At 41.4% G+C, this 13,003-nt stretch overlaps 2 protein-coding genes across 3 annotated transcripts; both read right to left on the bottom strand.

Annotated features, from left to right (window-relative positions):
- Positions 1-3,897: 3,897 nt before the first annotated feature.
- Positions 3,898-6,355, bottom strand: LOC135612446 (protein SHORT INTERNODES 1-like). Of its 2 annotated transcripts, XM_065108762.1 has the most exons (3): positions 6,142-6,355; positions 5,312-6,014; positions 3,898-5,102 (listed from the first exon to the last, which is right to left on the bottom strand). In XM_065108762.1, the coding sequence occupies exons 2-3, from the start codon at positions 5,919-5,921 to the stop codon at positions 4,723-4,725; spliced, it is 990 nt and encodes a 329-aa protein (XP_064964834.1). In that variant the 5' UTR covers positions 5,922-6,014; positions 6,142-6,355; the 3' UTR covers positions 3,898-4,722. The 2 variants fall into 2 exon arrangements, with proteins under 2 accessions (XP_064964834.1, XP_064964835.1); XM_065108763.1 differs by lacking the exon at positions 6,142-6,355 and having other exon boundaries at positions 5,312-6,042.
- Positions 6,356-10,571: 4,216 nt separating this feature from the next.
- Positions 10,572-11,823, bottom strand: LOC103985076 (glyoxylate/hydroxypyruvate reductase HPR3-like). Its single transcript, XM_009402690.2, has 2 exons — positions 11,359-11,823; positions 10,572-11,099 (listed from the first exon to the last, which is right to left on the bottom strand). The coding sequence occupies exons 1-2, from the start codon at positions 11,821-11,823 to the stop codon at positions 10,572-10,574; spliced, it is 993 nt and encodes a 330-aa protein (XP_009400965.2).
- Positions 11,824-13,003: the final 1,180 nt, after the last annotated feature.

Genomic DNA, 13,003 nt, shown 5'->3' on the forward strand with positions numbered 1-13,003 from the left:
AACCTCTTTAGCATATACTTATATCATGCTAAACGATTATTACTTGTTCTAATTGTTTATGAATGAAAAGATTTCTTCTCCTAATTACTTCTATTATAGGGTTTCAACATTCAAAGTCTCTTATCTTAGTACAAATGTTAAAATTATAATTCTATTCTAAAATCTCTTCATTTTTATGATATTATTCTTAAGATCCTTGTTTACATCATTTCAATCTAAGTAATCGACATAAATAGATGAACAAGCTGAAAGATCTCGTTGACTTAAATTATCTTCGTAAGTTTGTTGATGTTTTCTATCCGAAAACATTTTATTGGTTCTTAGAATAGAGTAGGAAAATCATGATTAATGGTTGTAGAGGATATTTTGCTTAGCTCTCTATTTGGTACGACATCTCGATCAATATGAAAACTATGGGATCGCTAAATCTAGTGGTAAAAATAGAGCAAATCGTTGTCTAATTGCCAATACATTGCATTGGTTGAATCCTTAGCTCAACTTAAGAGTCCATTTCTGTTGTCTCTTACATTCGAAGGCTTATGACATATCCATGAAGAACTAACGAATCTTTTCTTGTGCATGAAAGAGAAAAAAGACAACAAAATTATGATCCATTACATCATCATTATTCTGAAATATAGTCAAATGTGGTCACTGAACATTAGCATTTGCTGCCATTATTGGGTGTGAAAAAGGCTAAGTGAGTTGATATTGTAGAGCAGAATTTTTTCAGATCAACTGAGAATTTTGAGTAGGAAGGGAAAAGATAGTAAATGAACTGCTTCCCATTGCAAACTTCTTGTTCTTTTACTATCAAATACGGTAATTTTCGTTACCATGTCTATTATGAGACAATTGTGAATGAAGATTCCAAAAATTAGATTATCCACAAATCTTTTAATTTCGACCGCTTTGTCTGATGCATGTGTACTACATTTAGATCATGTATACTAAACCCTAATAATGCGATTCGAAAGTTTTGATTGTATGAATTAAGCTTAAACCACTAAGATACAATAATGGCTCTTCTTTTCTCTTTCTTAGCCATTCATTCCCCTAATCTTTTTGGATTAGTAAATCGAACATGATCTATACGAAAGAGTGTTATGGAAGGCATTCATCATTTGAACCTGTCAATGGTGTGTGTCTTTCTATCTCTTTGATCATGGCTGCCAGTTTCCAGCCCTAGATTTTAGACTATCATCCGATAACCAGCGGCAAATTTCAGTATTTATCGTTAAAAGGACTGATTTATTGATTTGTAGGCTTCATTTCTTTGAGTAGCCAAAAAGTGTTTGATGAATTGGAAAGTAAAAAATTATATTTGGCCAATTGAAGAATCAAAAGGAAATCTTGACATAGATAGCAAATGGTTAGAGTTAGAAAACATTTGTGTTTTTTGTCACTACTTCAGGAAAAAAACCATAGTAATGATTAGTAATGTTTCTTTGGATAATCTTGGACTTTTAGAATAATCGGATTCTTGATGTCGGAGATAATCTTGAACTTTTAGATCTCATCTTGCCTAAGTGCATGAGAGAAAAAAAAGGTAAAATGGGCCAAGATCATTGCACAAGCTTTTGTTCATAACAAAGGATGAAAGTGAGGAAAATAAATTAGCTTGCTAAAAAAAAAGGTAATTTAGTTTGGAGATGAAAAGATTTAATACTTGGCCACAATTCTTTAAATTGTATGGTCACAGTCCTCTCTTCTTTTTTTCTTCTTTTCTTATTTTTTGTATGTTTAGGTATTCGATACACACGTAAGGATGATCTCCGACTTAGGTCTTCATTTCCTCTAAGAGTTGACAATAATTTTACTTAACTATTTCATGATAATTATAATTTGTTGTAAATTAAGATCCAAGATTGGCCTGCATGCATTAGAAATTGACATGAATTCATTCTAGTGGTCATATGAAAAAGAAGAGGATGTTTGCTCACCAGCAATTTAGACTCCCTTCCTGTTGTTTCCTATACCCAAAAGTCTCTAACATCCATATCCTTCAACACCTAATGATATGAAAGAGAAATAAGATTGCAAAGTAAGCAAGTGTAATTCTTATCTAATGTGTATCATCATTATTCCCAGAATGGGGAATGTGTTTAGTGAGGTAGCCCAAAAAGAGTAGGACTGGTGCTGATTGATGGAGAATATATTAGTAATCAAGCAACAGTTGTTTCTAATGATTGGTAACATGGCAAGTTGCAGGTGTGCTCTTTCTCTCTTTAGTGCAACTTGATGCCACTTTTGTCAAGGAGGTCACAGTTGCACTAGCAAAATTCCATTGTTAAGTATGACAATAGCTAAATGATGAACATCAAGAAAACTGAAAGATGATGCAAAATAGAAGTTTCAGATCAAGTGAGAAATCAATTTGTTACATTGATATTTGTTATGTTATCTATAATGAGACAAATATGAGAGAGACCTTACAAGAGGCTTTTTTTTTTCTTTTGGGTAAACATCCTTATACTAGCTTGGGTTCAGCTTGTATGCCTAGGAAGATTAGGAGGTGATAGCTGTGGTTGATTGTTTAGAGTGGAATTTTCTACCATATGAACTTTCAGATAGAGATCCATTTTGTTATTGGCCTTAAATAAGAGAAAAAAATAGTTCAATGATATTGATTAATCCAGGTAAGAGGGATTAATGTTACAACTAATCAACATCATTGAATGTAGATGATGGATTATACAAAAGTACAATTATTTAGGACAAATGACAGAGTTTAACTTGACAGTATTATCTTATTATTAATTGATGCTGATCATTTTGAAGCAACAATGGCCATGAAGGTATCTAAATTGAAATCTTCAAACAAAATTGTAAGGTCATACACTCATTTTAGATGATACATTGGAAGTTCAAAATCCATCAGACTTTCAATAAAAATACTTATTTTGTATCTTAAGACAAATAATTAGGGGAAAAAAACCTATAGCACATGTTACTGAACACTAAGTATCTGAGTTTAGTAGATAATATTTATTATTTGCAGACACATTTGTAGTTATCCGAGGAATCATTGATAACAAATCTATTAAAAATGGAAGGTAAACATTCATGTGTTTGCTAGATCAATCAAATCAGGCAATAGTGGTGAAAGGCACTTAACCTAGTGATCCATGAAGATAAAAGAAAGGTGGGCAAAAAATAAAGATCAAATAAAGGCCATCCTACCTAAGAGAGATGCTTGTAGGTGCATGTAGACAAAAATTGATATCTGGAAATGTCTCATCATGGACTAGTAAAGAGCAAACTTACTGCAGAAATAGTTGTCACTCATATAAGTACTTCAAATAATGCTGCATACATTTCCATTCAGCTTATCATAATCTCTTGGTTCAAGTTTAAGCTTCTAAGCCATAATTCTTATAGTTATTATGCCACAGCTCAATTAGAGACAATCCAATCCACACTTCCTTGTAGTGTAATTTTGTCTTTGTTCCATTAAAATTTATTGAAAACAATATGAAAATATTTTTGTAGACATCTGACTGTCACTGTAAGCATGAATATATCTGCTGTCTTTTCAACTATTTTTTTTACTGCTACAAAGTCATGAACTGATAGAGATCTAACCATTAAACAAAAGCTATTCATTCATGTCTGACTCATACATATCTTCCATATCCAATTGAGATGGTATACTGTATAGCTTTTGTCTGTCACTCCTACAGATGCATACTGCTTCCTTGAGTATATGCATCTCTATGATGTTCATCCCTTTTAGACACACAAAGTTTAAACATGTAGAATGATAATATGTTCAGTGCAAAAAAAACATATAAGTTTGACAAGAAAGACATGAAAACCAGATAGAAGAATCCAACAACAATAGAATTGACTTGGGAAGGTAAATCCCAACTTCAATGCAATAGGAAAGAATAGATAAAGCTCTGAACAACAACCTTTTTCAGACAAGAAGCTAACATATGATATGTTTTCATGGCAAAAGGTGAGATGGATGAGAGACAAATGACAGCTTACTTTCTTCCAAGTCTTTGTTGCTATCATCCTTTCATGTCATTCTTCCCTGTGGTCAGGCCAAAGAGAGAAAGCGACGAGGGCATCCAACCATGGTTCCGAGTAGGAGAGCGGAGATTAGTTGTGCGCCTCATCGTGTAGAGAAGTAATGCATGCATAGCAAGGAAGGGGACAGGAGAGACCGATGAAGGAGAATGTGAGAGGTTTCGTCTGCAGGATTCCGTATCCCCTTGCCATGCATGGTGGCCTGCAACTTTCTGCACTGCACTCGGGGCTGACACATGAACTCGAGCAAGATTAGGAAAAGAGAGCTCGACATATGATAGAGACTCCAAGAAAGCAACAGGCGAGTAAGCTAGCCATCAAGAACGAAGGCATCCGTCCTTGCTTGTTCTCGCGGGTCTTCCTGTTGCCTAACTACTTGCCAAACCAACTCAATGTTGCTTCGGTCGTCCACTTCCTAACCTGCAGGCCTAAAGGGCAAACCCCCCGTAAGGCCCTACACTAGCCCTTCTCCAATAGATGGCTGGCAATCTCAAGGGGACAAAGGCTCCGAATGGAAGGAGTGGGAAAAAGCTAAGCCATGGCTGAAACTTTTGTTAGATTCAATCGCCTTGAAGGAAATCAAGATGAGATGACTCCAACACTACAGTGTCTAAGGTAGAGGACTGGAAACGAGAGTAAGGCAGGCACTAAAGCTGTTCTAAGTTCTAAAAGAAGCACACGAGCTCTCTAGGGTCTCGGATGGTGTGGGAAGAACTGAGTACCCGCCATGAAGGAGCTCAGCGGAGTCGGATAAAGAGCGGATGGGTCCAATAATCCGGCTGTTGAGCTAGTAGGAGGTGCAGCAGTGAGGTTAGTAGCAAAGGCAGCCGCAGTGGTAATGGCAGCGGCGGCAGTGGAAGACGAGGGTTGATCACCGTGAAATGGGTACTGGGCATCCGGGCCCTGGTCGTAGAGGATGCCCCTGAAAACGTGCCCACCGATGCTGACGGCCGTCTGGTATGCGAACTCGTCCTCGGCGTCGTCCATGGGGCTCACACGCACGCATCGGAACACAGCCGGCGAGCTCACCTCCGCGGGGAAGCTCACCGCCTCCGTTCCGTCGCCTCCTGCCACAGTTTAGTTGATTGCCATCAGGAACTCGTTACATTCAACTCTTGTCTAATTAATATATGTATGGAAAGGTGCACAGAGAGAGAGAGAGAGAGAGAGAGAGAGAGAACGATGGAACGAAGCACACGCAAAGAATTCGAGAGACCAGTGGAACCGACACAGGAAATAGTAGAAGGATTTGTACGGCGCGTGATGCTGTTGCAACCTGATGAAGTGCTGGTGATGGCAGTGGGTCGACGGTTGACTATTTCCCTAGCCCTTTTGGACGGCTCTCCTCCGCTGTCATCACCTCCACCTCCTCGGGTGAGAGCCGCGGTCGTCGATCCACCGATTCGGAGGCGCTGAGACTGATGCTGAAGGGCGGCGGTGGCGGACAGCTGCTGCTGGCGTTCACGGCGCTTGGCGGCGGGGACCCAGGTGCTCTTGACGTGCGTGGGGCACTGGAAACCTCGACTCTTGCAGCAGGTCCGGCACCGCATGTGGACGCAGTCCTTCTTGGCCTGATTGCCGCAGTCCTGGCAGCTCACCCCTCCGCCGCCACCGCTGCCTCTCATGCTTAACGTGGGGCCGACAGTTCCACCAGCATGGAGCGGCTCATCCGAGAAGGAAAGAAGCCCGGCGGTGGTGGAGGTGTAGAGGTGCTGGTGCTGGTGCTGCTGCCATAGCTCGAAGCCTCTTGTGTAGGTGGTGATCTCTTCGGTTCTACTGCCACCACCACCGCCACTGCCACTGCCGTATAGGAATAAGCTCTCAGGTGGAATCCCTTCTTCTCCTCCTCCTTGCCTGCTTCCCCCACCTAAAGAGAATCCTGCCATGCTCCTTCCTCGAGAACTCTTAAATCCATAGGAGGATCGATCGATCCCCCTCTCCTCTTTCTCTACCCTTTGCCTAATCCACTAGATCTAATTCTTTACAAGGAAGGCAAAAATAATCACAAGGCACAACATGGTAAGACTACAAATCAACTAATGAAAGGGGTTCGAATTGCGTGAAGAGATAAAGATAGATAGACATAGTAGAATTAAGCGATTGTACCTCTACTAAATTACTTGTATCCTTCAAGGAGTAGAGGGATCGTTCTTGTGATGCTAGTTTTCTTGCTACTTCTCTGCAACTCTTGTCCGCTTTTTGTTTGTCGTTAACGATCTCTAGCTGCTCTGAGAGAGAGAGAGACAGGCGGGCACAGGCACAGCCGCAGCCGCTGCAGCTGAACTCCTCTCCCTCGCTTCTCTCTCTTCTTCGATCCCTCGAATTCCCTTCTCTCTCTCTCTCTCTCTCCGTGTTTGCGGAGTATATTCAAGCCGAGGTCTTAGAGCCACTGTAACGCCGCCATGGAGACTGCAACCACTCTCTGCTGCCACCACCTCAATCCCATTTATTACACCACTACCTTCTCCTCCTCCTCCTCCTCCTCCTCTTCTCTTTCTCTGCTAGAAAAAGAATAAAAAACATATTCTTTTGACTCACTAAAAATAAAACCATATATACCTGATTTAATCTACGAAAATAAAGAAACAAAGGAAATCAACCTAATCTTCCCTCTGCTTTCTTTCTTTTTTGGTTCCCCGTCATCCAATATGAGCTACCGCAAGACTGTGGACCATATTGTTGCGCGATCTAAGGGAGGAAAGTGTTACACGTGTCAAACCGACAGCTGTTGCCTGGCGCAAAACCCGCTACTTTTTGCTGCCTCTCTCTCAACTTTTATGTCGCTGCTCCAAAGTTAGAGAAGCCTAACAATACAACACGGAACAGAGCGAGACGAAGACATCGCAAACAAGTCTGCCCTCATTCAGACTGCCTGCAGTATGTGATGTGTGCCTCAGTATCAGTGTTGCAGTGAATAGAAGACAGGGCGGGAGGCGAAGATGAGTCGGGATTCGTATTTACTACCCGTAGGTCCTCGTATTCGGTTCCTAGCAGTGTCTTTCTTTCCCTATCTGGGTACTGTTCTTTTGCTTATTTTATGGGCGTATACTGCATCGTTTTACGTGCAGTACTATGCATGAGTTTTCTATTGCTATGCATTCATTGCCCCGCCGGTCCGGAATCCCGCCGAATGTGGCCACTTAACTCGGGACACGTTCCATCTCCCACGGCAACTCTTCATCCACACCGATGGAATGCATGCATGCATGGGTGATTAGTGTCGGATATACCCTAATGACAGCATAGCAACTTGAATTTAGCGGCAGCAAGCTACGTGGTGGTGTAGGTGTCGTAGTGCAATAAGTTAATGACGATTCCCCCGTCGACGACTAAGATTCGGGATATGAGACGATGGATGGGTCCACAGGAAGAGGACCACCTATTGGTCCTAATCAGCATGGAATGTGGTCCCACTGGACCGCATTGTCCTTGCTAGTTCGTCCAAACCTAGCTCACAAGGAACTGAAGGCTGTCATCACTGAACTCTACGATTAGGAAGGTCAAGTAAGAGGAAAAAGTAGAGGTAATGTTCATTGATTGGTTCATCTTTTGCACTATCGCATCCGAGCTATCAACGATCTCCTGCATCTTATACCGAGGATGAGTGGACCCTTATGATGTGGAATCGGTAGAGCACGTAGTTGAACGTGAGCTGGCTAAATACTATCCATGTTTGCAGGAATACGTACGCAGTATGGGTGGATAATGCGATGCCGAAAAAGGACAGTCGTGGAGCTGAATTGCTGGGAGAATGATGCGGGGGTGTCCCGATGAACGTGTACCTGTCGCTTCTCTTCACTCCTCGAGCCCTGTGCGGCCTCCCGGGAGTTGACTCCGTCTCCTTTCTCTCCTTTCCGGTCTGTAGCCCTCTCTCTCCGCCTCTTCTTCTTCTCATCTCGGCTGGCGTTGTCGGACTCAGCGCCACCACGATTCCATAAAGAAACGAATACACAGTGCTGGTGAGCGAGAGATCAGAGAAAGAAGACGACACAAATCCCGGAGCCAACAAACTTCGTTCTCAGCGTGTCCACAGAGAATCCATGTGATCGAGGAGTGGTATTCCCCCAGTAATATTCCAGACCTTGATCTCTTCCCCTCTTCTCTCTCTCTCTCTACATGATGGTAACCCATGTCGTGCATGGCCACACGTGTTTTGATTAGGGCAACCAATCCTTGGTTTCCTTCCTGCACGTTTCAGTAGTAGACCACCGAACAAATACGTTCTACTTGAGCTTGGCTATGTTTACGTCTCAGCAGAACTGCTCATCTAATGACCTGTTTCTTCTTCTTCAAGCTTTTCTTTTTCCTCTCGTTACAGGGCACATAGAGAAGGACAAGAGGAAACGTAGATACATCGTATCTGCTCATCATACTTGTGATGAAGATATAACCCTACAAAACGCATCTGAGTAAACTTTGGTCATATTTAAATTGACTAGTGGATGAGTAGATATGTATTCATCTCGATCAATGACTATGATTCTCCTATGTTGACTCAACGGAGAAACAGGCTGGGGGAAGAGATGGAACTGGCGAGTTCTTCTATCTTTGTCACAAGAAAACAGGAATCGCAGCCCAAAGGAGCAATCGTCTATACTTTTATGGAGTCTGATTCTAAATGTCAGGGATCCTATCGATGAAGCACGTTCGTGCATATAGGAAACCTTCTGTTGGAAACCTTCGAGCTTTACTCCACCGATTAAGATGATAGATATCCTGTACTGTACGAGATCCAATTGTGAAGCTTGGTAGTCAAGCATGGTGGTTGGGCCCCCCACTAGGGATAGGTGGGCCCTGCCAGTGGACGTCTATGAGGTGGGATTAGACGGTCCTAATCAAAAGAACAATTGAAAAGGATTGACATTAATGAGCAGAATCACTGCACGCAATATGCAAGCAGCGTTAGACTGTGTCAGATACCCCAGCAATTCAATACTTCAGTTGATAGATTTTATGATCGTGACGTGATTGGGAGAATATTATATTTAGGTTTGGGTCCTCCATTGATTTGGAGAATATTATCGATCATTTGATTTGTGTCTGATATTTAGGTTGGAAGAAGAGATAAAAAGTTGTTTCTCATCCGTCCTTATCGTCTCCTCGAAGATTATTCTATAGAATACATCGAAGCTCATTTTTAATATAATCAAAGGGTCACTTGTTTACCATCGATGACTATACTTTATTAACTTCGATGTTAGAGAAATCGATTCGAAAAATCTCTTTGACCTTAGTCTTATTCAGGTAACACCTTAAATGATCTCCTCAGAAGTTTAATGTTTTCATCTCGGATGCACCTCAGATAACCTTGGGCACAATAGTCTAAATCACGTCAAACTGACTCGGACATCAACAATACCTTTTCGGACTATTAATTTTGTTCAGTTTGAATAGTCTCTTTTTCCGCTTTCCATATAAAACTAATCGAAATCTAATAATTTCTCTCGTTTAAAAGTTTGATATTCTTATGAACGAAACATGATCAAGTCAATGGATGAATAGATTTTCCCTACTCAGCTTCATCACATGATCGACACTCTGATATCAACTATCATAGATCTATCTTCCTCCTTTGTGTCGGTTGACCATTTTGCTTCCTTTTTTCTTTTTGTCCTTCCCTCGTTCACGTCGTCCCTTCTATTTAGGGTTGAGGAAAAAGTAGATGATCAGCTCCCTCCTCCCCCTGCACGTATCTCTTCCTCCTCTTATCCACCTCTTCTGCAATGGCGACAGTGATGAGCGTTATTGAAGAAGGTAAAGGAGGATGGTGAGATGAAATGTATGTCCACGTTGAGCCGACGTAGTTTTCCAAAGGACAAGGATGACAGGTAGACAAGGCACATAGCTCACTGTCTGCCATCTCCCCTCCTTTGACCTCTTTGTCCAAATCAACGCCGAGTACAAGAATTGCCATTAGATCCTTTTCTGATCCACATATTAGATTTGGAGATATTTAGAAGATCTTGAATTTTTCTTCTAACAACATCCAAGCCAGTACAATGTCGGACTCGATCCAATTGATAAGATTGACAATTGTTAGCATAAAATCTGTAATCATGTTATCTGTAATGCGAAAAAACTTTTATATTAAGATTAAAATCAAATAAAATTAGATCTAACAATATATTACGATACCTACTTGTTCAGAAAAATAAACCTTATTTGATCTACAAACACTTCATCGTCGGATTTGAGATATTAATTTGCAAAGCGAAACTAGATCCTTTTCCTCTCTTCCTATCTCTTCCTATCTTTTCATAGGACCACATTGATTGATGGATTAGGGGATTAGGGGAATGAGATTGAGAGAAAAACCTTGATCTCTCAACTACGTTGAGATGTACTAAGATCATCCCTTATTTAGCCGGTTATGTCTAGACGAGAACAAAAGGTTTAGGATAAGTTATTAGGAAAGTTCCTTCCCATCTCCTAAGGAATCCTATTTTAACTGAATTTTTAATAATCGAATCAAATTATATCTATAATATATCTTATCTAATTAAATAGGATAACATAATCCAACAATAGTGACATAATCAAGCTGGCAATGAAACAGGTGTGAGCAATGGTCTGTCGGAGAAGAAGGCCTCCAAGTTAGCTGCAGTCAGCTGACAGAGGTCGGAAGACGACTCGAATGTTTGCATGGCCACATGAGGTGAAAGCACTACATTATCCACGACAAAGAGCTCCTCTGGAACAGCAGGTTCATGCTCGAACACGTCGAGAGCGGCACCGCCGATCTCGCCTCGCATCAGGCGTTTCACTAACTCTGCCTCGTCCACAAGAGCTCCTCTGCCCACATTGATGACGATCCCATCCTTCCCCAGTGCTGCCATAACATCCTTGTTGATGATGTGGTGTGTTTCATGGGTAAGAGCACAAGCTAGAACTAGCACATCACTTTGAGCTGCAAGATCAGCAACGCTGGGGAAGTATGTGTATGGAAATTGTGGCTTTCTGCATCTTGAGAAGTATGAGATTGGACAACCAAAAGCTTGCAGCCTTTTAGCTACTTCAGATCCAATACTTCCCAGCCCTACAATGCCGACCCGCTTCCCACCCAACTGCAGCCATTAAGCAGAGATCAACAACTTCTAGTGTTTTGATTCTAGCAGAGATCAAGAGAACACATGTATAAAGTAATACTAAGATCATGATGCTCTCATGCAGTGCAGTAATTAATTAGACTTTTGGCGAATCTTCAACGCAAACAAGACTTGCATAGCACAAAGCTTCGTCTTCCGCATATAATAGTCTCAAGAAACGTAATAGCACATGAAAGAAATAGAAGCGAAGGGGCAAAACTGGTGGACGGAACCAAACCTTGGAGCCGAGAGGGTAGTCGCCACCACGCGGCCACAGACCACGGCGGACGTACCGGTCGCACGTCGACACCCGGCGTAAAACGTCAATGAGTAGGCCGACAGCATACTCGGCGACTTCCTGGGAGAAGACGTTGCCGGCGTTGGCGACGGCGATGCCGCGGCGGGCGCACTCGGCGAGGTCGATGTGGTTGACGCCGGCGCTGGTGGTGCAGACGAAGCGGAGGGCGGGAAGGGCGTCGAGGAGGGGCCCGTCGACGGTGAAGAGGTTGATGACGAGGAGGGCGCGGACGTCGGCGGCGTGGCTGGCGAGGAAGCTGTCTAGGGGCAGCGGCGACTCCCACGATTTCAGGAGCTCGAACCGCGCCGAGAGGACTTCGTCCAGGGCTGCAGAGGGCGGGCGGAGCAAGAGCAGCTGCGGCCGCTCTGTTTCCGGCCGACCTTGCGGCACCGAGCTCGACGCCATCGAACGGAAAGAGGGAAGGGAACGACCGGCAACTTAATATGGTGAGCGTTGACGTCATCGCCTTTGGGCTCCACCGTCCATTTGTCAGCCACGCCACTGAAAAAAAAAAGTTTTGGGGACTGAATATACGGCTAAATACATCTAGATTTAAAAATTTTATATTGGATTATCAAAATTAAGTATATAGGTTCATTTATCTTAATATTATCAATTTTATTGATAAAAATATATAAATAATAAATAAATAATAATAATTTTAGTATTTCAATCGATGGTTATAGATAACATTGGTTGTGGTAGATGACGATACCATTGGGGTCACGAGAGATAAGAGCTCATCTGTATCTGCATTTACATCGATGTTGATACAGTTGCCAAGGGACTCTTTTATCGTTCTACATTTGTGTTAGCACCGATGCAGACATCGAGTGACCCTTTTACCAATCGATAATTATGTCGGCGCAAATACAGATGTTGAGCAACGCTGCTTTACATTTACGTCGGATCTATCGAGCGATGTCGCTTTACATCTGCAGAGTGACTCTCATCTTCACTCTTTTCGTTCATAACAACCACTCACAATATAATCGTTTGCCACCACTAATGTCGTTCGCTATCACCAACTGAAATATTAAAATTATTTTTTTTACATATATTTTTTTTTATATATTTTTATTGATAAAACTAAAAATATTATGATAAATAAAGCTAAATATTTTACTTTTATAATTATAAAAATTTTAATATAAAATTTTTTAAGTTTACGAATTGAAATAATAAGGTCTAACTATAAGGGTAATATGTAATAAATCCCAAAATATAAGTACAAAATCAAAAATATATTACTATCAGAGTTTAATGTCTGTTTGATTAAATGTTTTTGGAGATGTCAGATATGGTGACATATTACATTAACAGTAATATTTTAAGATCGAATCTTCTCTCTTTATCATTTACCTTAAAAAAATATGAAAATTTAATGCATGCCTCTCTTGTCTTTTATGTCTAATTAAGCAATTTAGAATGTATGCATCTCTTGTTTTTTATTTCCAAAAGATAATTTCGATTGCCTTTTCCTGGCTTCGTTAACGCTCATATTCCAAGTGAACGCATCATTGTGCACAGAAAGATGCGCTGTGCAAGTAGAATGTGACACATATTTTGTTGCTTATGTTTTAAA

Source organism: Musa acuminata, chromosome BXJ2-5 (genome assembly GCF_036884655.1).
Source record: "Musa acuminata AAA Group cultivar baxijiao chromosome BXJ2-5, Cavendish_Baxijiao_AAA, whole genome shotgun sequence".
In the NCBI taxonomy this organism is placed as follows: Eukaryota; Viridiplantae; Streptophyta; class Magnoliopsida; order Zingiberales; family Musaceae; genus Musa; species Musa acuminata.

What these genes read in the sequence shown, in the direction of transcription:
- LOC135612446 (XM_065108762.1), bottom strand. Translation starts at nt 5,921, where the DNA reads ATGGCAGGATTCTCTTTAGGTGGGGGAAGCAGGCAAGGAGGAGGAGAA. An exon ending in CATCACCAGCACTTCATCAG is followed by an intron (nt 5,103 to 5,311) that starts GTTGCAACAGCA and finishes AAACTGTGGCAG; the next exon opens with GAGGCGACGGAACGGAGGCG.
- LOC103985076 (XM_009402690.2), bottom strand. Translation starts at nt 11,823, where the DNA reads ATGGCGTCGAGCTCGGTGCCGCAAGGTCGGCCGGAAACAGAGCGGCCG. An exon ending in ACTACCCTCTCGGCTCCAAG is followed by an intron (nt 11,100 to 11,358) that starts GTTTGGTTCCGT and finishes TAATGGCTGCAG; the next exon opens with TTGGGTGGGAAGCGGGTCGG.